General features: G+C 44.2%; 1 protein-coding gene across 8 annotated transcripts in view; it reads right to left on the reverse strand.

The window, feature by feature from the left end:
* atp8a2 (ATPase phospholipid transporting 8A2) overlaps nt 1-24,925 on the reverse strand; it is an 84,498-nt gene that overhangs the window by 22,493 nt on the left and 37,080 nt on the right. For all 8 annotated transcript variants that reach the window (XM_084049117.1, XM_084049116.1, XM_084049118.1 and 5 more), the window contains 6 exons: nt 23,804-23,888; nt 22,468-22,607; nt 20,800-20,938; nt 19,049-19,113; nt 8,421-8,593; nt 3,192-3,375 (listed from right to left, as the gene is read on the reverse strand). In XM_084049117.1, coding sequence (XP_083905243.1) covers nt 3,192-3,375; nt 8,421-8,593; nt 19,049-19,113; nt 20,800-20,938; nt 22,468-22,607; nt 23,804-23,888 — 786 coding nt within the window. The remainder of the gene's footprint in view (nt 1-3,191; nt 3,376-8,420; nt 8,594-19,048; nt 19,114-20,799; nt 20,939-22,467; nt 22,608-23,803; nt 23,889-24,925) is intronic.

A 24,925-nucleotide genomic window follows, 5' to 3' on the forward strand; every position in this document is an offset into this window, starting at 1 on the left:
GGTATTAATTGATTGCCCGAGTCCCGTGGTCAGAGTTATGGTCCGTTTCTGATAAATATGAATGTAGTTCCGGTAGATTTGTAGATTTGGTGGGGGCCGCTCATTAAAAATAAATACATTTAAAAAACTAGCGTCATTTGTATTGTTGACCTATTTCTACCATATAGAGCAAGTTTCGTTCAATTTCGACCCCTCCGTCACATGGTACTATTTTTTGTGTCATATATTTTGTGCGTGAGTAGGCTGCCGCGGCGCAGTGATTCTGGACACAAACATTAGTACCATGTGACAGAGGGGTCGAAATTGAACGAAACTTGCTCTATATGGTAGAAACAGGTCAACAATACAAATTACGTTAGTTTTTTTTATTTATTTATTTTTAATGAGCGGCCCCCACCAAATCTACTAATCTACCGGAACTACTTCATATTTATCAGAAACGGACCATAACTCTGACCACGGGACTCGGGCAATCAATTAATACCTTTGCAACCACTACATTAATGGTAAGTATTTCCTACAGAAAATACTCAAAAAATCTGAACTAACCCTTTAACATCATTTCAGATAAAAGCCAAATTGCTCACATTAAATACAGAGCAAACAGAAAGGAAAAGAAAAGAAAGAAAACATTTCTACGTAGGACAAAGTTGCGGTACCTTGAGAAGCAAAGCTAGGAGTGATAGAGAGAGATAAGTCATAGCAGATACCCAAGGGGCAAGAGATAAATGCAGAAAGTCAAATTAGAGAGCAGACGTGTGTGTGTGTGTGTGTGTGTGTGTGTGTGTGTGTGTGTGTGTGTGTGTGTGTGTGTGTGTGTGTGTGTGTGTGTGTGTGTGTGTGTGTGTGTGTGTGTGTGTGTATGTGTGTGTGTGTGTGTGTGTGTGTGTGTGTGTGTGTGTGTGTGTGTGTGTGTGTGTGTGTGTATGTGTGTGTGTGTGTGTGTGTATGTGTGTGTGTGTGTGTGTGTGTGCGAGAAAAGGAGAGACAAGATTCTTAGATTCCAACAACCCCTGAATACCTCACCTCCGCTCTCATGCTCTCCTTTGCCCACAGACACACATGCAAATAATCAACTTGGTTGCGCTACCAGTAATAATCTGTGGAATGGATGCTACTGCAGCTCCCTGTGTGTGTGTGTGTGTGTGTATATGTGTGTGTGTGTGTGTGTGTGTGTGTGTGTGTGTGTGTGTGTGTGTGTGTGTGTGTGTGTGTGTGTGTGTGTGTGTGTGTGTGTGTGTGTGTGTGTGTGTGTGTGTGTGTGTGTGCTTGCATTCTTCGTTTGTCTTACCGAATACACAAAATCCCAACAATAGCTGCATCTCTGAGGCATTAGGCATTTGCGTAGTCATGTGTTGGCGTATTTATGCATTTGTTGTGATGATGAACCACATAAAGTAATGTGATTCTACACGCCTGTGTCATGCATATGTAATGCCTCTTTTGACACATTTGTATGCAACATTGTGTAAAGAAGCGCATTCTGCACGTACAAAACAGTTGTACATCTTGTACTGCATACCTACTATACACATCTTGGTCATTTTCATTCACGTTGGTCATTCATGTTGTGCAACACCCTCTAATACTTCTGTAAATTATACATTGTGTTTACATATTTGTGCTTCTTCTGAGCTGTGTATATATTCTCTGCATCTGTGCATTACACAGTTTCACATTGCACTGGAAAATGTATATACAGAGGGATGCATGATATTGAAATATTGGCCGATATCCGATTATTCGCATTGGTCAAATTGACGGATACCGATACGAAAACCAATACCGATATTGAATTACAAGTTTCCAGTAGGGTTTACCTTACACTTATTGTACAGTAACTGTGATTCTGGGTGCAGATGCAGAATTCCAACAAACAAATGCATTCAATTTCAAAGTCTTTTATTCTGCAACAGGCTGCTGTAATACGAAAATTAACCCCTCTGTAGATAATGCTGTCTGTGAGTAACCATGTCTGCAATCTGGGAACCCATGGCCAAATGTAAAGGAAAAACAGCGCTCTCTGCTGTTTTTCTCACTTCACTTGGCTCTGGGAGAAAGTCGACGTAGCACACGTACGCAAGGAAACCGGGGTTTTGGTCTGCCTTCAGCCTTTCACGGAACACTAACACCACTTCTCCCAGAGAACATGGATCGTTTTGGTTATAAGCCCACTTGTTTCTATGATGAAAGAGAAAGTTAAAATGTGAATATCTTTCCGTGGTTTTGTCTGCTCCGAGGACGCTATTGTTAAATTAGTTTCGGTTTGTTTCTAGTGGGGAAGGATCGGTACACACGTAAATCCCGCCCATTACATTTGATTGGGTAAAGCGCGGCCTGCTTCCTGATCTGAAGGCACGCCCACTTGTAGGCCAGTGCGTACGCGATATGACGAACCCCCCCGACAGATTCAAGCGGAGAGCAGAATCTGTTCTTGAGAGATTACTTGTCTTGTCTGCATACAGTACACTACATCGTTGCTGTCTGGCAGAAACCTTGTATCTCCAAATTTCGGAGTAAATTAATGCCCTGCTTCATCATACAAGAGTGTTGCACAAAAGTAGTGAAAATGGCAGATTTACTAACTCTTCACCATTTTAATAGTTAAAAAATATAAATAATAAAAAGGAACAGTTTAGGAAGGGTTGGGATCCTTTAGGATTTTAACGATTCCGGTTCCTTAACGATTCCCTCTCAACGGTCTGATTCCCGAAGATTCAGGGATTTATGTCCACTACACCTTAAGGGTTACTTTTAAGGATTCCTATAGGGGGTTCCAAATGGACCCTAAGAAGTCTGTGACTCTGAGAGGGTACAAATGGAACCAAATGGACCCGTAAATGGTTCCAAATGTGATGGAACCGATTCCGGTTCCTCAATGTCGGATCCGGTTCCTTCGTTTCTGGATCCCAACCCTATTTTGGACATATGAGGTTTCCATGCGATGATACACTGTATGTATGAAGTGTGCTCCTTGAGATGCGTCCCCCACCTGTGCTATATGGAGTAGTACCTGTGCTATGGAGTAGTACTGTAGCTGTGCCAGGAGTAGTGCCTGTGCTATGGAGTAGTAGGGTGCTATGGAGTAGTACCCTGTGCTATGGAGTAGTACCCTGTGCTATGGAGTAGTAACCTGTGCTATGGAGTAGTACCTGTGCTATGGAGTAGTAAGCTGTGCTATGGAGTAGTACCTGTGCTATGGAGTAGTCGGAGGAGTTGGTGGCCTGCATGCCCTCGTTGCCACTGATGCCCACTCCCACGTGGGCAGTCTGAATCATGCCCACGTCGTTGGCACCGTCCCCGATGGCCAGTGTGATGGCCTTCACGTGCTTCTTCACCATGTCCACTACCTCGGACTTCTGCATCGGAGACACTCTGCAAACACACAGTTGGGGATATACTGTATTATAGTGTACCGTATGTATGCACTGTCTGGACTAGAGAGAAAGAATAGAGACTATGAACCAAGGCGTAAGTAAAGGGAACAGATGGACAACAGAGAGACAGACAGGGAGAGATGGATGTGTAAATGGCATGCACGCACATGCACACAGACACACACACGTGAACACGTGCACGCAGCGCACACACACACACACACACACACACACAGGTGGTGGTGTTAGTATATGGTTCTCACCAGGTAGGAAACTATGATTCACAGCCCTGCTAATAAGGCTCTGGAGAGCTTATGGTGTGTGTGTGTGTGTGTGTGTGTGTGTGTGTGTGTGTGTGTGTGTGTGTGTGTGTGTGTGTGTGTGTGTGTGTGTGTGTGTGTGTGTGTGTGTGTGTGTGTGTGTGTGTGTGTGTGTGTGTGTGTGCGTTGGCAAAGGAGTGTGCATGTAATGGTGTGGCTGTGAATATGTGCATACGTCTGCATCAGTGTGTGCCAAGTACATGTGTTTTATCTGTCTGTCTCTCTCTCTCTATATATATACTGTGTATAGTGTAATGTCTGTGCCTCCCTCTAACACAATGCATGTGCGTGTCGGTGTACGTGTGTGTGTATGTCTGTGTTCATGAAGGTCCCAGAGGTACTCCACCCTCTTGACCTGTATCACCCATCGTCTCTCTCTCCATAACCGGTTCTGTCTCTCTGCTGACAATGAAAGTGTCTTTTTGTTACACATCGTTGCCTGGGGCTCGGTGACAGAAGCCTGCTGTTGTGTTGGGTTTCCCATTATGTCACACTCTGTCCATAGACAACCGTAGGCATTAAAACATATTATTATACTTTATAATTCAACTTCCCGGCGTCCATTCTACTATTCTGCCACCAACATGTGGAACGCCCTACCACCAGCCATCAAACAGTGTGACTCCCTATACACATTCAAAACCGCCCTAAAAGAGCACCTGTCCGCAAATTGTAACAGGACCTAGATAAGTCTTCTAGCTTGTCACCAGAGAGTGCCATCAGGAGGAAGTAGAAAAAGGAGGAAAAGGAGATAGATGAAAAACAGGACTAGGAAAAAGACAAATGAGAAACACAGGAGGGTCCATCAGCAGAACTGTGCGGATCAGAATTATCATTTAACCTTGAAGTCAAGACTCTAATTCACACAGTACATTCCCTGGTACATGATGTTCCATTCTGCATTGCCCAATCTTGAACTCTGCCGTTGGAACCAATGGCATGTCATGATCATGTTGACCTACCCAGAGAAATGGGAACATCAGAGGTGGCTTGGCTTCACACACTAAGACTTATGCAACCAACATAACTTTATTATATAAATAAAGTTATTATTATTATTATTATTATAACAGGGTTGCCCTAATGTAGCATTAAGCATTTTATAACTATTAGATGGTGACAGAAACTGCAGTACATTTCTGCAGTACATTTGTAAAATTCAAAGTAAAACTACTGAGCTATGGAAACCCAAGAACAAACTGTGCATGAAGGGTCATAGATAAACACTGAATATGACTTCATAATTCCTGCCAGCTCAACGCACATTTCTACTCACATGGGCCTACATTTTGGTAGAGGGTGAAAAGTAGCAGCACGTATGACGGATTTGTTAAGACTTTTCAAGGTTTTAAACTTTAGACAGTTGCGCCCTCCATCGGGCCTATTAGCCAGTTGAGGATGTTTAGCAAAAGGACCTGACCAATGTGAAAAGTTTTGTTTATTTTCACGCACAGGAAGGTAGATTTCCCAATTGGATGAAGAAGAAAGGCAAATGATAATAATTCAACTTCTCAGAGATGTCCGTATGTAAACAGAACCCCAACCATGCACTGTACTGTGCTCTGCATGCACACAATGATGCATTCTATAAAAGACTTTCAGCGTTAAATTGACACTTGTTTTGTCTCTTGCGTGTGTCTTGCACGCATGCATTCACGGTGCGATACTTTTGATAAGAACACTGCAAAAAGTTAATTGTGAACAGTTTGTATGTTCTCTCCTGCATACTGTACAGTATACAGTCCACACACTCACACCTGAGGCAAGCAGGAAGCCTAAGGGTCATAAAGATGGTCTGTTCTGCTGTGAATACATAAGTAGGATCGTGGCCCGGTCAAGCTGAAACCACAGAGCTGGGTGGTCCGCTTGCCCTTCTCTCACACACACACACACACACAACTTCACACACAGGATATTTCCAGGGGAAACCCTCAGAGAGAAACTTAGCCTATGTAACCAGGGCTGAGGGATGGGATGAGTTGTGACTCTTTGTTGGTGTGTGTGTGTGTGTGTGTGTGTGTGTGTGTGTGTGTGTGTGTGTGTGTGTGTGTGTGTGTGTGTGTGTGTGTGTGTGTGTGTGTGTGTGTGTGTGTGTGTGTGTGTGTGTGTGTGTGTGTGCGCGCACATGCATACTTGTCTGTCTGTGCATCCGTCTGTCTCTGATCTCTGTCTGGGTTGTGTGTGTTAAGTGGTTTGTAAAGATGAAAGTCTTAATGCGCGTCATGGTGAAAAAGGGAAGAAAATAAGCAACTCAAAATCCCTCCTTTAAACAAACACCTGTGAGTATGCCTGGCACCACAGCCACTGACCCCCCCCCCCCCCCCCACACACACACACACACACACACACACACACACACACACACACACACACACACACACACACACACACACACTTTAAATGCTTCATTTACACCTACTCAATGCAATTATATTTATACTGGATTATGCACACAGACAGACACACACACATAGCCAGTCATTGGGCAACAAGTAGACATACTTCATTGCCATAAGCACGCACACACACACACACACACACACACACGTGTAAGACCATTTCTCAGCGACACCTCTTCACATTAAAAGCTTTGGTCCATTAAGCACTAGCCCTTTGTTAACAGTACAGTGCTGTGCTCACACACGCAAACACAGCAAGAGAGCCCTGACAGCCCTGGCCGGATGGGTGGTGAGCTGAGGATGAGAGAGAGAGAGAAAGAGAGAGAGAGAGGGGGGTAGAGAGAGGGGGGGGATAGAGAGAGAGAGAGAGAGAGAGAGAGAGAGAGAGAGAGAGAGAGAGAGAGAGAGAGAGAGAGAGAGAGAGAGAGAGAGAGAGAGACACACACACACAGAGAGACAGAGAAAGAGAGAGAGGGGGAGACAAAGAGAGAGACAGACACTGAGAGAGAGACAGCGAGAGACAGATAATGAAAGAAGGGACATACGGAGGAGGGATGGAGGTAAGAATAGAAGAAGGTGAGCTGGAGGCCATTTGTAAGAGACCTCAGAGACCCGAGTCCGGATATGGCCTTTATGCAAGGGAGAGTCAATTACCCCAGTCGTCCTGGCACACGCACGCATACGCACACACAAACTTTCACACATGCACGCACAGGCAAAGCAGAGTGGAAACTCCAATGCTAACATCCCAGCTGGTGCTGAAGAAAACGTGACCAAAAAAGGACAGCCACAGTAAACATTCTATGAGCAGAGAGCACAGCAAAGTCCTCATGTTCATTTAACACAATGGACCCTCTTTACGGCAATGGTTCTCAACCATTTCTGGATCAGGGCCCGATTAGATGGTGCTCCGGCTTGGATCAATGAAACTAACATAGTATATAATTTCCTATTTATCAGTATCACAATGAAAACTCATTCATTTTAAGGTTATGAAGATTATGATAATTATTTTGTGTAAAATTTATGTTACATTATCATTAACCCATTCAATCCGGGAACGCATCTGTGTCATTTTAGATTTTAGCTATAGCCATTATTTTATACTTTGGCTATTCAAAAATAGCAGATCACAAGCTCATATGAGCTTGTAGATCTGTTATTTCTGAAAAATCATGAAGATTTGTGCAAATCTTTGAATATACCGGTATATATTTTTAAAGCAACATTTTGAACTCAAATATTTGCTTCTGGGGGTCCCTGGAACAAAATATTTTGAGATGGGGGTCTGCGATCAAATTTTATTTTGGGGGTCCTTGACATGAAAAAGATTGAGAACCACTGATAATAACCATATGTTGCTATAATATTATTATAGCAACATACGGTTTTCATAAAACTGTTAGGATTTAGAAGACATTTGTAGATGCGTTCCCGGATTGAATGGGTTAACATCTTCGTTTTTTTTGCCATTTATTTGCAGGCCCACTTGCAATATCCTCACGGCCCACCAGTGGTTCCTGGCCCACAGGTTGAGAACCACTGCTTTATGGGTACATTTGGGTCAGGTCCATTGTTTAGTTTGTTGAATCAACACTAACCGTGCACATTAGCTGCGTGCGTGTGCAGGTGCGTACATGTGCACGTGCGTGCGCGTCCATTCCGGGGGAAGCGGGCAGTTATGTGAGTCATGACTTTGACATTTCCACGCAGCATGTGGTGTATTACATTACCCCCGCCGAGCAGCATGCCAGCCTTTTATCATCCCCATTCATTTACTGGACCCAGGGCAGGCGGCAACCTTTACAAACAACAACACATGCACTCACTCTCTCTCGTGTGCACGCACACACACACACTTAATCCTGCATTATGCCAAGGTGAGGTTCAAAGTGTGTGGCTCATGAGCCTATTGAGCCTTTCTGAGTGACTTAGATGAGCAGATGTACGTATGTGTGTGTGTGTGTGTGTGTGTGTGTGTGTGTGTGTGTGTGTGTGTGTGTGTGTGTGTGTGTGTGTGTGTGTGTGTGTGTGTGTGTGTGTGTGTGTGTGTGTACGTTTTGATTTCCTCAGACTCAAAAGGAACGGCAGTGGGGGTGGGGAGGCTTAAAAGTGCTGTTCATCTTATAAACCAAAGCAAACACAGCAGATCATTTCAGAAATTCCGTTAACAAAGGACATCCTCTCTCTCATCCCCTTTTATAGCTGCTTGCTCTTGGCGTGTGAGTACAAGGGGTGTGTGTGTGTGTGTGTGTGTGTGTGTGTGTGTGTGTGTGTGTGTGTGTGTGTGTGTGTGCGTGCGTGCGTCATGCATTCGACTGTACCTGCAGCAGATGACAGCCTTGCAGGACAGGGCCAGGTCTAGGAAGGCCTGGCGCAGCTCGAAGGACAGGGCATACTTGAGTGTCTGACCATCCATGATCAATGCCAGCTCGTTCTCCTTTCTCAGAGAGTCACCCAGGGACGCACAGTGAGTCGTGAGGGTGTCACGTGTGGCCTGCAGTGAGGAAGAGAGAGAGAGAGAGAGAGAGAGAGAGAGAGAGAGAGAGAGAGAGAGAGAGAGAGAGAGAGAGAGAGAGAGAGAGAGACAAAGCGAGAAAGTTAGATACACATACATTTACAAAGTAAGGTACAACTTCAACTAATGACGAAATACAGTTGACCCAATCCGTCTATAATATCTACATAGATAGAGATTCAGAGTGAGCCCCCGCATCCTCAGACTGCTTAATAAGAGCTAAGCCTGGTGCCATGCACAGACTGAACTGAACTGTGTTTTAAAAGGACTCCCTTTTATGTACGTACATTCATGACTCTTATATATTATGCACTTTAGTCACATAATAGGTATTCCATTACTTTATTATGCAGATTAGTCATATACTATGCACTTTATGCCCACCCTCTCCTCTTTATTTTCTGATATGACTCTCCATCTATCTTTTAACTGCAATAATGGGCCTACACAATTAAGAATTTCACCCACCTTACTTGTAATGTGATGTGACAAAAAAGATAGATTCTGAATCTATCACAATTGCACCCCGAAATAAATAATAAGTAAAAAAAAAAAAGTTTCTTTATCTTAATTTAATCGTTTCCACTGCAGCCAAACCTTTTAACCCCAAACCTTATCCACACGCTGACTCCAACACTAACCCTAAAAATAAGTATTTCCTGAGGTCTGGCTTTTCTGTTTTAATGGGGATATTTTAACCACACAAGAAGGTAGATCACACACACGCACGCACGCACGAACACACGAATAAACACAAACCAATTTGTTGAAATGTCAAAAATGTTGCTGTCAAATCAAACACATATGTTGTTGGTTGCGGGTTATTTCCTGTGGCGCTTTCATCTATGCATGGGAATGAGCTTGCTTCTGTGTACACGCAGTGAGTAAGAAAGTCAACTACAGTAACTTATTAATAACTACTGTAACTCCCACACTTCTTTCTTCTAAGCAAGCTAACAGTATTTGTTTATGAGTATTGTGTATTTGTATTGTTTGTAATGTTTTATTTGTGTGTAAAGGACCCCTCGAAAATGAATCAATAAATTCGGACCAAATTCTGATCTCCTAACTCTAAACTTAACCATAACTGATCCAACCCTAACTTTTACACTAACAGATACATGCCTAACTTTATCTCTTACCTTGACCTTAACCTAACAAATACATGCCTAATCTGAACCCTAACACATACACGTACTACATGCCTAACTCAATGCTAACTCATACTATGCCTAAGCTTATCCCTTACAAATACATGCCTAACCTTTACTCTCACCCTTGCCATAATCTCATTCTCAACATAAATCTTGAAATCAGGGTAAAATGAAATTGAAACATGCCATTTCCAATTAACTGGCTTGATATCTAAAATGTGTCTGTCCCAGAATGCAGCTTAAGTCACACACACACACACACACACACACACACACACACACACACACACACACACACACACACACACACACACACACACACACACACACACACACACACACACACACACACACACACACACACACCTCAAGTATGTACAGTAATTGTACAGTACGAGGTAGGAAGGTCGAAAGGAGACAGACAGCCACATAAACAGAATGAGAGGATGAAGGAGAAGGATACAGATGAAAGAGTAGAAATCACAATGTTTTGAAAGGGCATCCACAATGTATCAATCATTTTCCACATCACTTGTCCTGTGTGTGTGTGTGTGTGTGTGTGTGTGTGTGTGTGTGTGTGTGTGTGTGTGTGTGTGTGTGTGTGTGTGTGTGTGTGTGTGTGTGTGTGTGTGTGTGTGTGTGTGTGCGAGCGAGCGCACGCACATGCACGTGTGTTGATGGGGCAGTGGTTTGGGGCAATTTTGATGGAGATGTTGATAATGGAGGAAAAGGAACTAATAGAGAAAATAAACATCCCATAGAGATGTAATGAGAACCACGTGGAGGAGTAGGCACGCTACCGCGCGCACAAAGACACACAAGCACACGCAGACACACACATGCGTGCACAAACGCACGCACACGCACAAACGCACACGCACACACACACACACACACACACACACACACACACACACACACACACACACACACACACACACAGACCTTCATTTACGTCTCCTAAATTAAATTATAATTGTTGCAGAGGTTCAGCATGGTTTAAGGACCTTCAAGAATGCAGAAAGCATTGTTTCCTGCACATGGCCAGATGACCCATTACAGACTGAATAGAAAACAATGCTGGTTGTCTGACCTTTTGTCAAACACACCTGCAATTTGTTAAGCCCAATTATACTTTGTTGCACAACGGTGTCGCGGACCAAAAACAACGAATCTATAGTAATAACATAGATACTGTATACTGGCTACTTTTGGTCATAACTTTGGCATAAATCAGGCTTTGGGCCTGAGGTTTTCCAACAATCAATGAGTGGATTTTAGATTGTGAGGTTTCTGTGGATGGCCAATAATGAAAAAAGAAAAATGACTTAAACATGTAAGCGATGCGATGAATGTGGATAAAAACTGCTAATTGTTATTATAATGGCCTCAGTGATAATAAATAATGATAAATAAAACACAAAAGACCAACTTAAAGACCTATTTAATACTACTTTCACTTTTTAGAGAAAGTACACCAAGCATACAGCACAAATTATGTGTACAGATTTCACGTATTAATCCCCTGTATATTGTGAAGAGCAGATGGAGATGAATGAGAGGGTAGGGATTAAAGAAAGAGCCATTAGCATTGAGACCAGTGAGCCATGAGTTGAGATAAAGACGGTGCATCCCCCTAAACAGAAGGTGGTCCTCCTATTTTGTAAACTTCAGCGTTGTCAAGCATCTACAAGAGGCACCAGTAATTATACCCTGTGGAAAGTTGGAGAAGAGACGGTTTGTTTTCAGAGAGGAATCGTAGCTTACTGTATGCTCATAATAAATATAGACATTTTCTGAAAACAAAAGAAAAACATCTTTGTTTGTTTGTTTTTTAAACTCAGGAGAGTGTAGCAAAAAAAGGAATCCTGCACACTATTCACAAAAAGCAAAAAAAACAAACATCAGGTATGCCTGATGAAGGTCAGAGCGACTGAAATGTTGTTTCATTAGTTTTTTGGCTGTAGGTGAAGAGTGTGCAGGAGTCCTATTTTGCACTTCTCATATAGTATGCTGACAGCCTATACTCCTACGCACCTGTACTCTGAAGTATAGGTTTGCAAAAGGACTTTATACTAACTCCGAGAGTGTAAAAATTGCCCCATAACACTCTGGATTTTATTGTGTTGCCCAAACTACTAAGCATATACAGTAGCTAATAGCATCCCTATTCTGAGGGTACTAAGCTCACAAGCTCTGGGGCTACAAGCTTGTAGATTGGCTATCTCAGCAGATCTACAAGCTGATCTACAAGCAGATTGTCAAGCACATCTACAAGCTCACAACGCAGCAGATCTACAATGCAGCGCTGTGTGAGCTTGTAGCTGGGCCTAGGACATGTAACAGGATGGGGGCCTAAAAAGCCCTTGGGAATCCGGTCAACAAAGCACAGAGTTGAAATGGTTAAAACCAAAGCCCACACAGGCACTAAAGCCCACTAGCATTTGAGAGTAAGTGAGGCGCCATTAGAATCTGCTGGGTTGTCAGCCAGCTAACCTGTGAGGAACCTGTGACCCGCACTGAGATGACCTTTCTGCTGATAGATCAGGACGTGCTACATACATACAACATGCATGTGCACGCACATTCCCACAAGCACTCTGACTCCCCTAGCATGCACAATTGTCCCCCCACCACCCCAAAACAAAATCCCTGTTCTTGTTTTCTCAGCCTTCAGCTGTGTGTTTTTCTTTGTATTCCGGAATTCCTGTTTGCATTCACCTTCTCCCAAAACAGAAGGAAAGGAAAACAAAAACATAATGAAAGGATTACGGGAGATTACAGGTTGTCAGGGTTCGGCAAAATCAAAGCCTGCATACGTATGCGTGCGTATGTGTGTGCACGTTTTTTGTGTTGGGGGGGGGGGGGGGGGGGGGGTGGTAGGAAACATGCATGTACATAAGGCATGTGCAGGTTCTGTCTGTTTGCATTCAAGTATGCAGTCTATGCACGGCTTTGCATGTATAGGTCAACCCATGCAAATCCTACTTTCTACACTGTCCTCTTGTTGTCAAAGAGCCATGGACAAACACACACACACAAAATGTTTCAACAGCATAGTACTGAGTAAACAGCGAGTGAGTGAGTGAAAGATTATGGCACAAGAACACTGTCCCTCAACAGATTTGGAGGAGGGGGGGGCTGAGGGGAGGTGCTGGATGCTTCTCCTACACTGAGGTGCTCTGCCACTGTGATAACAGTGAGGTGTGAGAGTTGCTTTCCAATTTCTACATCATGGATTTACTACCAATGGAGTATCACACAGTTCACAGAGACACTACACATACACTTAAGATTTATTATCTGTGTAATAATCGCGTGCACACACACACACACACACACACACACACACACACACACACACACACACACACACACACACACACACACACACACACACACACACACACACACACACTTGATAGCCTAGCCTAGCACCAAGGTGCTAATAAGCCAAAGCTACGTGTCACAGCAGGTTCAGTCAAAGCTAGCCTATAGCAGCAACTAGGCTAATGGGATAATAACCTAGCTTAGTCAGCCTAGTATAGGAACAGAGCTTAAAAAAAAGGAACAGATTAAGACAAACACTAGTTAGTGGTAAATGCTAGGATGCCGCAAACTGCTAATCAGAAGTAATTACACCTTATTGTGGTCAAAATGCCAACATAAAAGAATGAACTCCGTCAGAAAGAATGCAATGTTGGCATCTCACAAAACATACACATTACTCTGACATCCTTCTTTCTCACACTGAAATTCCCTATTTTTGGAGAAGATTGGAGCAATCAAAGGATTGAACATTTTTCTACGTCATGAAATGACAGCCCTCATTAGGGAGCATTTTAATGTTCCAAACTAAATGTTATGTTTCATAATGCATCTGTGCTGGGAAAATACTGAAGTCCTAATTCACACAGATGTGAATGTGTGTGTGTGTGTGTGTGTGTGTGTGTGTGTGTGTGTGTGTGTGTGTGTGTGTGTGTGTGTGTGTGTGTGTGTGTGTGTGTGTGTGTGTGTGTGCGCGCGCCCACATACACCTTATAAACCCTGCTGTCAGGCTCTTGTGTTTGGAATTTTATCAGGTTTATATTTGGATCTGAAAATGGGGTGAGGTGGTGCAGGGATGGAGGCAGTTGGTGTGACATATCACAGATCACCTTCTATCATCACACGCTTTAATATAACATACACACACACACACACACACACACACACACACACACACACACACACACACACACACACACACACACACACACACACTTGAAAGGGGCCAAAGCAAAATGGTGATTTATTCCAGCTCACCCGCTCCATTAAAAGCTAAAGTAGTAAAGAATGTGCACAGGCAGAACATATAATACACAGACGCACTCACTGAGGGGGGTGCGGCAGGGGCTGGGGGTTGGGGGGGCAGACGTGAGAGTCTGGGGGGGGGGGGGGGGGGGGGGGGGGGTAGAACAGGGGGTAGAACAGGGCTGTTGAGTGAAAAGAAGGTGGAGATAGACATGCTCATATCTGAAGTGCAGATTCTGTCACCAGCTAGATTTAATACACCGTTTAATTATCACCCCGAGCATCTGTGCAAACAATCACCCACATCCTCCACTGCCTGGGCCAGTCAGACACACACGCGTACGCACACATGCACACATAAGGCGGGCAGGCAGGCAGACACACAGAGTCCTGCTGAGCGCGGAATCAGACAACAACAGACATTCACAGGAAGTCTTATAATAATAAAAAAACATCAGTAAATTCTAAATGCCACGGCAAGAGTGCACGCGAGCTAAGGGTGTCCAAAATGTGTGTGTGTGAGTGTGATGCGCGTGTGTGTGTGTGTGTGTGTGTGTGTGTGTGTGTGTGTGTGTGTGTGTGTGTGTGTATGATTAATGAGCAGAAGAGTGAGGATGTTTGTGTTAGACTTGTAATGCGGGCATGGTGACAGGGGAGTGCGGGATTGTGGGAAAGATGGACGAAATGTATATCCAACACTATCAAGTTGATCAGGGTGATCATGTACCACTGCATCCACTGTAAATAGTGTGTGTGTGTGTGTGTGTGTGTGTGTGTGTGTGTGTGTGTGTGTGTGTGTGTGTGTGTGTGTGTGTGTGTGTGTGTGTGTGTGTGTGTGTGTGTGTATGTGCGCGCTACAGACACACACAGGGCTATGGAGGGAAGACAGCAGCGTGCGTGGCATCTGAAGGTGGCAGATGGAGTTTGTCACAGCCATCACTTTCACAAGCCTACATGTTTACCCAGGAGGCATTGCCGGCGGGGTTTGTTTTGATGAGGACACACACCAAAAGGACACATGCATGTCATTACTTCTCACTCATCACATGGACTTCTATCTTTTTCCTGCCTTCTTTCTTTTTGTACATTTTCCCTCTTTCCCTTTGTCTTATTCATCTAATCTGCTTTCTCTGTCTCTCTCCCTTTCCAGCTTGTCTATCTCATGCATAAAACACAACAACCACATCTCCTGCCTCATTCACAAACACACTTTTACAAAGATAAACATTCTCTCTCGGTCGCTAACCAACACAAAGACAGACACAACACACACACACATACACAACACACACACATACACGGTCACGCACACATACTTTTTCTCTCTTACACACAGAGGCTGTGTAGTCTCTTCCTGTGTACAGAGAGGGTGCTGACAGAAGTGGAGGTACTGGCGTTAAGGAGGTATGGAGGGGGAGAGGAGGAGGAGGGGAGAGGGCATCCGCCAAACTGCCAACCACAAGATCCACATAGATCAGCCGTCACACTAACAATGTTATGAGGAAGGGTGAAAGGGCAGAGAGAGGGAGGGTGGGGGGGGAGATACGGAGAGACAGAGGAATGGAGATAAATTTAAATGAGGGCAAAGGGTCAATCCTGAGGTGAGATTTTGATAAGTAAGCAGAAAATGGCTTGGATGAGTGTTGGCTCGCTTTGAGACACTTTCAAAACACACACACACACACACACACACACACACACACACACACACACACACACACACACACACACACACACACACACACACACACACACACACACACACACACACACACACACACACACACACACACACACACACACACACACACACACACACACACACACACACGCGTAGAGAGCTGACCTAACGTGAGTTATTTTAAGTGTGGGGGAGTGAGATAAGTGTCGTGCTGAAGACGGCACTGCTTTCATCTACTCTGCCCGGGACTCACTGAAGCCCTCTGAAGCTGGCCTTATTAACACCCCTCACCACGTGTACACGGCAGTGTTGCCAGATTTTGCGAGAGAAATAAGCAACCAGGTCTATGAAAACAAGCCCAATAGACTAGGCCACTTTAGACCTGTATACATCGGCTATTTGAAAATAGCCGATCTACAAGCTCACAACCGTTGTGAGCTTGTAAATCTTGAAATAAAATATGGAATATTTGGAAGATTTTTTAAAACATGTTAACACAAATCTGGTACAGGGCTCCCTGGCACAAAACATGTGCCAGGGGGTTAGGGACAAATTAATTTGGGGGTTCCATGATATGAAAATATTTGAGAACCACTGGTTTAAATGATAATATATATTTTGTTAAAGCAAGCCCAAATAAGCAACAAGCAAAAAGCCCTGCAAGCCGCAACTACCAATGTTTACAAGCAACTTTACAGAAAAATAAGCCCAAAGTCGCTTATAATAAGTGGATATGGCATCAATGGCACACGCTCAACTGGCTCTGCACGTCTAATGCTTGTTCTTCTCGGCTGAATTAGTGATCAATTTAGCGCAAGACGAATTTGTACTCACGCCTTCCTAAACAAATATGAATATACTGTATATCAAAACAAATGATACGTTTAATTCCGTGTTAACCCTAATGTGTTTAATGGCATTGCAATAATACTAGAGGTTCAGGCTGCTACATGGCCCTCACATCTAGAGTTCGGGCCGATACACAGCCCTCACATCTAGAGTTCGGGCCGATACACAGCCCTCACATCTAGAGTTCGGGCCACGTCGCACTGCTGATCCGATCAATATGTCTGAGTCATATTGTTTTCCGGCCCACCCTCCCATTAGCCAATTTTAATATAGGATCCAATGTTCTTTCTAAGTATTATTAATAATGAGACAAAGACGCGGTATACCGTGGATGCCGGTTTGTTTACCGCTGACAAAAAGCCAGGAACATGACAGTTCAGCACATGCGTACACACCCTGGGACCTACCATAAAACTGTCAATAGGGGAGTTCTTGCTTTGCTTAACCTTTTTTTTTGTTTTACTTGTCATTTTCATAAAAAAAGAAAAAAAGAAAGAGGGCAGGGGGTGGGCAATCAAAATGGTTGAAAAACATAAACGCTCATCTTACACAACAGTACCCGTTGTTATGGCCAGCATTTGACAGTCGTATAGCCTTCAAAATGTTATCTGTGGGATTCTTAACGATCGAACACACACTGGACACGCCACCGATGCTAACGAAGTCATCCCAACCATGTTAAGAGTGATCCAGTAACCGTTGATTTCCGCCCTCTTGTAATTACTAATTGAATAGGCAGTCTCTCAGTCTACATACAGCAAGTTGATTACTGTGATATTACATGTTCTTCCTGCCCAACTCAATTAGTCGTGTCTGAGCGCCTGCCTTCCCGGTCATCCTATAGATCACTGTTTCCGGGAAAATGTCTAATTTGTCTTTTGGGTCTCGAGCTAAAACGTTTGGGAACCATTCCTATAGATGGCATAACAACTGCTAATGGGGGGATTAAAGTCCTACAGTGTTCTCTATGCAGTGCTACAGTACATGCTATGCATTAACGTTTTGGCACATTAACTGGAAAATCGTTGGATTATGAAAACTGACATGTCTCCGTTTAGGCTCAACAACACGCCTGAAAACAAAAGGACTCTGACACGCATCCATACAAACACATGTGAAAGCTTATGCACACAAACACAGTGTGTACACTTAAGAGTTTATGACCCATGATCTAGCCTGCCTCGCAGATAAACAAACAGTAAAAGGTGAAAACACAGACGGAGAGAGAGAGAGAAAGAGAGAGAGAGTTGTACTGTATGTTGTGTGGCTGTGTGTATTCTATTCTCACATGAGAGCAATCCAGCCAATTAGATGCAGTGGTCACACATGAACATGGCATGCAAATCAACAACACGTCAATCAACAACGCTAACCCCTGTTCCAAATCTAAAGGAGAGATTTTTTTTACTACCAAAGAATGTGTCCGATCTCTCTCTGAACAGAAAGCTGAATAAATACATTAGCAAGATTTATGTAACGAGAATTATGTGAATGTGAGAATAGCATTGCATGCTGTGTGTGTGTGTGTGTGTGTGTGTGTGTGTGTGTGTGTGTGTGTGTGTGTGTGTGTGTGTGTGTGTGTGTGTGTGTGTGTGTGTGTGTGTGTGTGTGTGTGTGTGTGTGTGTGTGTGTGTCTGTCAGCTGTGTGTGCAGTTGTGTTTTGACAGAGAGAGGAGACTGGAAGTGAGAGATGCAGAAAGAGAAAGGTAGAATGAATGAGAGAGAGAGAGGGAGGGAGGGAGGGAGAGAGAGAGAACTGATAGAGACGGTATCTGTTGTCTTTCATCCCATTCTCCAAATGGACACCAGACACTTTAATTACCTCCACCTGTACGCAGACAAAAAAGAGTCACACCCACCAACCCGGGTGTGTACCACACCCTGGTTCCCACGGTAACCTTGTTAAGACCCCACCAACACCATTATGCCCTTCCCCACCTGCACCCCGTACCCCCACGAGAATGAGAAAAAAATATATGTATCTAATATACACACACACACACACACATACTGTATATATCCCATTAAGACCTGAGGCCGGTTTTAAAAATGTCTTCTAAATCAGTAGTTCAAATGTAAAGAAATAGCAGATGTACAAGCTCGCAGTGTGGCACAAAGTGACGCGCTGTGAGCTTGTATATCTGCTATTTTTGAATAGCCTTTACACACACACTCTTACTTCCTTCATACTAGGGGTAAGAGCTTACTATGAAGTAAGAGCAAAATGGCCAGTGAGTGAATATGTCCAACACTGTACATACAGCACATAGAAAACAGAGGGAGGAGGGGTGCTACTCACATCCAGTGAGTGACACTGTACATACAGCACATAGAAAACAGGGAGGGGGGGGGCAGAGGGAGGAGGGGTGCTACTCACATCCAGTGAGTGACACTGTACATACAGCACATAGAAAACAGGGAGGGGGGGGGAGCAGAGGGAGGAGGGGTTCTACTCACATCCAGTGAATCCTCATTGACGATGATGAGGGACATGCCGTGTGTCACCAGGCGACAGGAGTAACCTGAGAAATGGAAAGATGAAAAGGGGAGGTGGAGAACAGAGGGGTGGGGTGGAGAGATTAGATTTACCCAGGGCAAAGACACACAGTGAAGCGCAACCCGTGTTTCTGTGTTTTCAAGCGGTTTATAACCGAGTTAGAAAATACTTCTCACACCAGCGTATGTACACACCTTTACACTTCTGCTCTCAATTAGTGTGTGTGTGTGTGTGTGCTGGTGTGTGGGGACTACTTCATGTCAAATGCTTTTCAAATTAACCACTTGAACCCCACAACCCTATTCTGGGGGGAAATAGTTTTGAGTGTACAGATCGGTTACTTTTGGCGAAGAGATTCAGTGTAAAGGAAAAAAGCGGTCCAAGTACAGAGCCGGTTTTCTAAGTCTAGACAGAGGGTTTAAGTGGTTAACTACTATCACAATTACAATTTAGGCATTTAGCAGACGCTCTTAGGGACTTTCAATAAACACGGTAATCATATACATGCAGAGAAACAGTGCATGCCTCAAGAAACTAGGATCCCGGGTAAACCAAGAACCTAGCATGAGCTTAAACAATATACTATCGAAATAACAAATTCATCAGAAAAGACAAAAAAAAAGTCTGACTGAAGCTGGTCTGCAGCACACTCGGTCAAGTTTTCTAGAACAGTGTTTTGTCTGTATGTACAGAAGTAGACCAATCACAACCCATGACACAGAAGCACCTCCATCCATGAAACATGAAATGCCTGATTAAGTAATCTGAAAGTGAAACTCATGAAGAGCGTGAAAGTTGGGTCAGCGTTTCCTATTTCAATGACGCTCATAGTTACACCAGCAGTGTTCTTCTGAACTGCACTTTTGTTGTTATTGGTGAAGCATTATATAAAGACCGTCATTTCCATTTTGGTAAAATGGGGCGTAGACCTTCATCACACTAGGACATGCACTCAAGCAGTCAGCCTGTATAGTGCAGCTTTGCCACTGAACATCACTTTGTGATTTGAGAAACCTCGCTAACAAACTGCACATAATATCGATAGCTTAAATAGCTTTAAATGGGCTTGCACCGCCTCCCTCCACTGAAACAGTTCATAGAGCGAAGGGGAAGTGGAGACAGAACAACAAGGGCAACGACCAGAGGGGACTGCAATGTACCATTCAGATGTAGTGTGTTTGGTGAAACTGTCTGTTAGAGCCATCAGTGGAATAGTCGCCCTACCAAAGTAAGAGAGACCACCAACTATTTGACCTTCAAATTCAACATTAAGAGATGGCTTAAAGCTAACCAAATTTATAATCATGGGTAATTATCAGCGCCATGTGTCACTGGTGTCATTTCTCATATTTTACAGCAATTGTTCTGTCTCCTGTACTATGTCTACATGTCTTGTCTTGTACTGATGTCTGTTTCTGTATGGATAGCTACATCACCACCTTTTAACAGCCTGCTCAGGGACTACAGATGAAAATGAGCTTTTGGCTAACTCTGGCTCATTTACGTGGATGTGAAAACTGACATGTTGATTAATGTGCAGTGTCCCTGATAAATAAATAAAATGTGTGATCAAATGATAGAAGAAAATATATAATTGCATTTTTAAACAGAAGCCCATGAATGTCGACAATATTTTTGTAGTTGAGACAAGTTAGGCAGAAGTTACGAGGTCTCTCCCTCCCCATCCATGTCCGCCCTTTCTTTCTCTAACCTATGTTGATGGCAGTCTCTTGCTTGTCTCCAGTGAGGACCCAGATCTTGATTCCCGCCTTCATTAGAGTGGCGATGGTCTCCGGGACCCCTGCCTGGAGACGGTCTTCTATGGCTGTGGCCCCTAGCAGCATTAAGTTCTGTTGGGAGGGAGGGAGGGAGGGGGGGGGGGGGGAAGAGAGAGAGAACATAATGAGCGATAGCAAAAGAGAAAAGATAGATAGCAGTGTAGGTCATGTGAATGCACAGCATATTGACTGAAAGCTCAACAGCGTGACAGCAGCGTTTATGCAACGGCTGCGGCATGTGGGGGAGAGCATCATTGCCGGCAGCGATGTGGAGTCCAGCTCAGTGGTACGTACTGTACAGTATATACACCACTCTGTGCCGCTCTTTGTCTGAGGGCCAAGAGGCAGCCGGTTACTTTTTCCCCGGGCTTTAATTTGTTCAGCATTTAAAACACACATGTACCCTCATTAGACACACAGATACACACACAGATACACACCGGGCCAAACGCACACAGAGACATAACACTGCTGTGTTGTTGACTCCAGTTTTATAGGGCTCTTGGCAGGCGGGTGCAGGTAATTAGCCTTGTGGTCTTCCAGTCTAAGCACCCCCCCCCCCCTGCTTCTCCTCTCTCTTTTTTCTCTTCTCTCAATTTTCTCACCTCTACTCTCTCCTTAAACCCCTCGGTTTGACTTTGAATTCCTTGTTCTCTCTCTCTCTTAGCAGCTTGCCTCTGTCCTCCTAGTGTTCCTGTCTTTTATTCTATTTGTATTTTCTCTCAATAGAAGACAACCTCAACACTTAATCCCCCATTCCTGAACTGCTAAAAAAAAGTATATAGTGCAAATCCCACATAGCTTTAGATAATGATAACGCTGGGGTTTCTATATACTGTACTTTAAGCAACATTGTTGGATGTCCACAAATCAGTCTTATCACTTATTTTCCTCAGAACACATGTCTCGATTCAACTGTTCATCTGTGAAAGACATTTTGCTTTGTGAGTGCGCGCATGCGTGTGTGTGTGTGCACGCGTGTGTGACTTCTCCCACAATGAAAAGTGCCGCCTCAACAATCCTTGCATGTGATGAGTTTTCTGTGAAGTTACAGAGTTTAGGGGTTCAAAGCGCGCTCTCATCTTAATTCTCTCTCTCTCTCTCAACTCAACTCATCCATTCATTTCTTTTCCCCCTCACTGTTGCAACCTGCCTGACCAAACAACAGAAGAATTCCACACCAATCAGTCATGTGCCATGGAGCTGCACCGTCTCTCTGTGTGGTCTTACTCCGGTCTCACCTAAAGGCAAAACACACACACACCCTGAAGGTGACATGGCTTCTGGTGATGTGCTGTCATAGAAGGACTTGATGGATAGTTGATGAACAACAGTTGTGATTACTGAGATGCAGAGATTTTGTGGAGCCACTGTGCCACCTGCTGGTAAACATGAGTAGTGTGCATACGTGTGTGCGCGAGAGAGACTGAGGCACACAGAAAGAAAGATGATATATAATAAGGGGGGAAAATAAATAAAGACAAATTAACAGGGGAAGAGAGACCGATACACTGCGTGTGAGTGAAAGCAAAGGAGAGAGAGAGAAAGAGAGAGTAAAGGAGAGAGAGAAAGAGAGAGAAAGGAAGAGAGGATGTATTTACCTTTTCTATCAGTTCGTAGCACTCCTCTAGTTTCTGGGCACGGTCTTTGATCACAGTGCTGATTCGTGTGTATTCCTTCAACCACTCCTGATAGGCTGCTTCCTCCAGGTCCACATAAGCAAAACACAGGGTCCTCAGCCCTGAGTGGTTGGAGAGCACAAAGATTTGCAATTTAAAATAGTTAAAGGGGCACTATGATGCCTTTGATGTGCATATTTCAGTTCATTGGTGTTAGATATCATAGTCTATAAAAACTATATTTATGATACAATCTATTTTCCCCCTTTTTTCTCTCCACAATTTAGTCGTTATGCCAATTAATTCCCCCCCCACACACATTTCTGTGTTGTCACTGCTGTTGTAGCCTACTGACTCACCTGCCGGTGAGGAGCCCCCACCGGGAGAACGTAGAGCCTACGTCCTACTCCTCCCGCCTAACACTCCCTGCTGACAGGTGCTGCCCCAGCCCGGATTACGTGCATTGACAATTATCACCCTCCCCGCCCGGCTTCTCTCCCTCGAACATGGGCCAATTGTGTTCGGGACACCCATAAGAGAAGACTTTTACGGCTCTTGCAGTGATTTTCAACCATTTTAATTTCAAGGACCCCCAGTTTGACATGCATTAGGCTACGGACCCCCATATAATGGCATTTCTATATCTGGGACCCCAATTTATATAGTAAAATCAATGTTAATTTAACTCTCAGAGTTACAGACCCATAAGGGTCCATTTGGTTCCTAACTATCCATCATTTAGCTGGGGACCCCCTGGAACTTCCTCAAGGACCCCTGGGGATCCCCGGACCCCACTTTGAGAACCAACGGTATAGACGCTCGACAAAGCTGGAGGCGCCACGGTGGATTTGATCCCACAACCTCCGTGGTGGTGGGCACTGGGCAAGCACTTTACCACTGTGCCACCCAAGCACCGATACAATCCATATCGATAGACAAAATGTCCCCGTCTGTCTGGATGATGTCACAGACACCAAGATTACCAGTCACATTCACCGATTTTACTCCAGTGACATCACAGGAGTACATTACATTTTTCAACCATTTCGTTGGCGTTTCAAAGACACACAAAAGACTTCTCAGTTTTGTGGTTGCAAAAAGAACATCAGCACCATAACAAACACTGTATATGGAGATACTGTTTGAAAGCCCAATAGTGTCCCTTTAAAAAGGGAAATGGGCGGATAGGTGTAAAAATAATATACAGATGAAGATGTTACTGTTAGCATGCAACTACTGGAGAAGGGTATCCACAAGTGAATGGCATATTATCAAACATTATCAGACATGGCTTCTGAATTCCTCCTTTACTTCCTACCTTCAGTAGCAAACTCCTCCAGATGAGCTTCAGTTAGATCTTTGAATTGGGACGCCTCAGTCAGGCGCTCAAAAATCACATTATCCTGGAAAAAATAAACAAATAAATCAGCATTAACATGTCACTCTTCAAAATGTGAGTAGAAGCCATTTTGCATTAAACCTGTACTATGTAAAAAAAAAAAGAATTGTGATTACAATGTTGTTTTGTCAAAGGTAGAGTATGTTAATACAATATAACTTGTATTTGGTCTCCCTGCTCTTCTAGATCAGTGGTTCTCAACCTTTTCAGGCCGTGACCCCCCAAAATAATCATATTTGAACAGGAACCCCCCCACCCTGACAAGCACTTGGAATTGTAGGAGTTGAGGCATTGCATTTAGTTTGACTCTAGGTTGTGAAAATAGCCAATCTACAAGCTCACCACGCGAACGCGAGGCATTTTGAGCTTCTTTTCCTATTTTTTAGGTCTTAAAAAAGGTCTTAAATTGTCACTTCACTGTCATCTGGGGACCCCCCCAAAATCATGCGGTCCCAACCCACAGGTTGAGAACCACTGTTCTAGATCCTTAGATCCTGTGTCTGGTTTGACAAGTGGTACTGTCCCACGGTCAAAATTGAATTTCTCTCCTGAGCAAGCAGGCAGGCTCTATTAGCTCAGTGGTTAAAATTTCACCCATGTTCAAAACCGGGTAGAACGGGGGAACGGTGGCGCAGTCGGTAGCGCTGTCGCCTCACAGCTAGAAGGTCCTGGGTTCAATTCCCGCCGGGGACGCTGTGGGCGCTGGGGGCGTGTTCTCTCCTCCGCGTCATCAGTGCCCACACCCTAGGTGGGGTTGGTGAAAGGGCCTTTCTGTGTGGAGTTTGCATGTTCTCCCCGTGTCTCCTAGGGTAGTTAATACCCTCACAAAAACATGCAGTAATCCTGGTCACTATACTGCCTCCCCCTGGTCAGTCAGGGCGCCTGATGGAGGGGAAAGGAACTGGTTGGAATAACGTGTTCCTTCCACACGCTACGTCTAACCAGGGAACCTCCCCCCTGTCGGGTGATAAGAAGCGGCCTGCTTGCTCCTCATGCATTGAAGGAGGCATGAGCTTCAGCTTGGGCTCTCCCTAGGCTGGC

Source organism: Gymnoscopelus microlampas (assembly GCF_963454915.1).
Source record: "Gymnoscopelus microlampas genome assembly, chromosome: 22".
NCBI classification, from domain to species: Eukaryota; Metazoa; Chordata; class Actinopteri; order Myctophiformes; family Myctophidae; genus Gymnoscopelus; species Gymnoscopelus microlampas.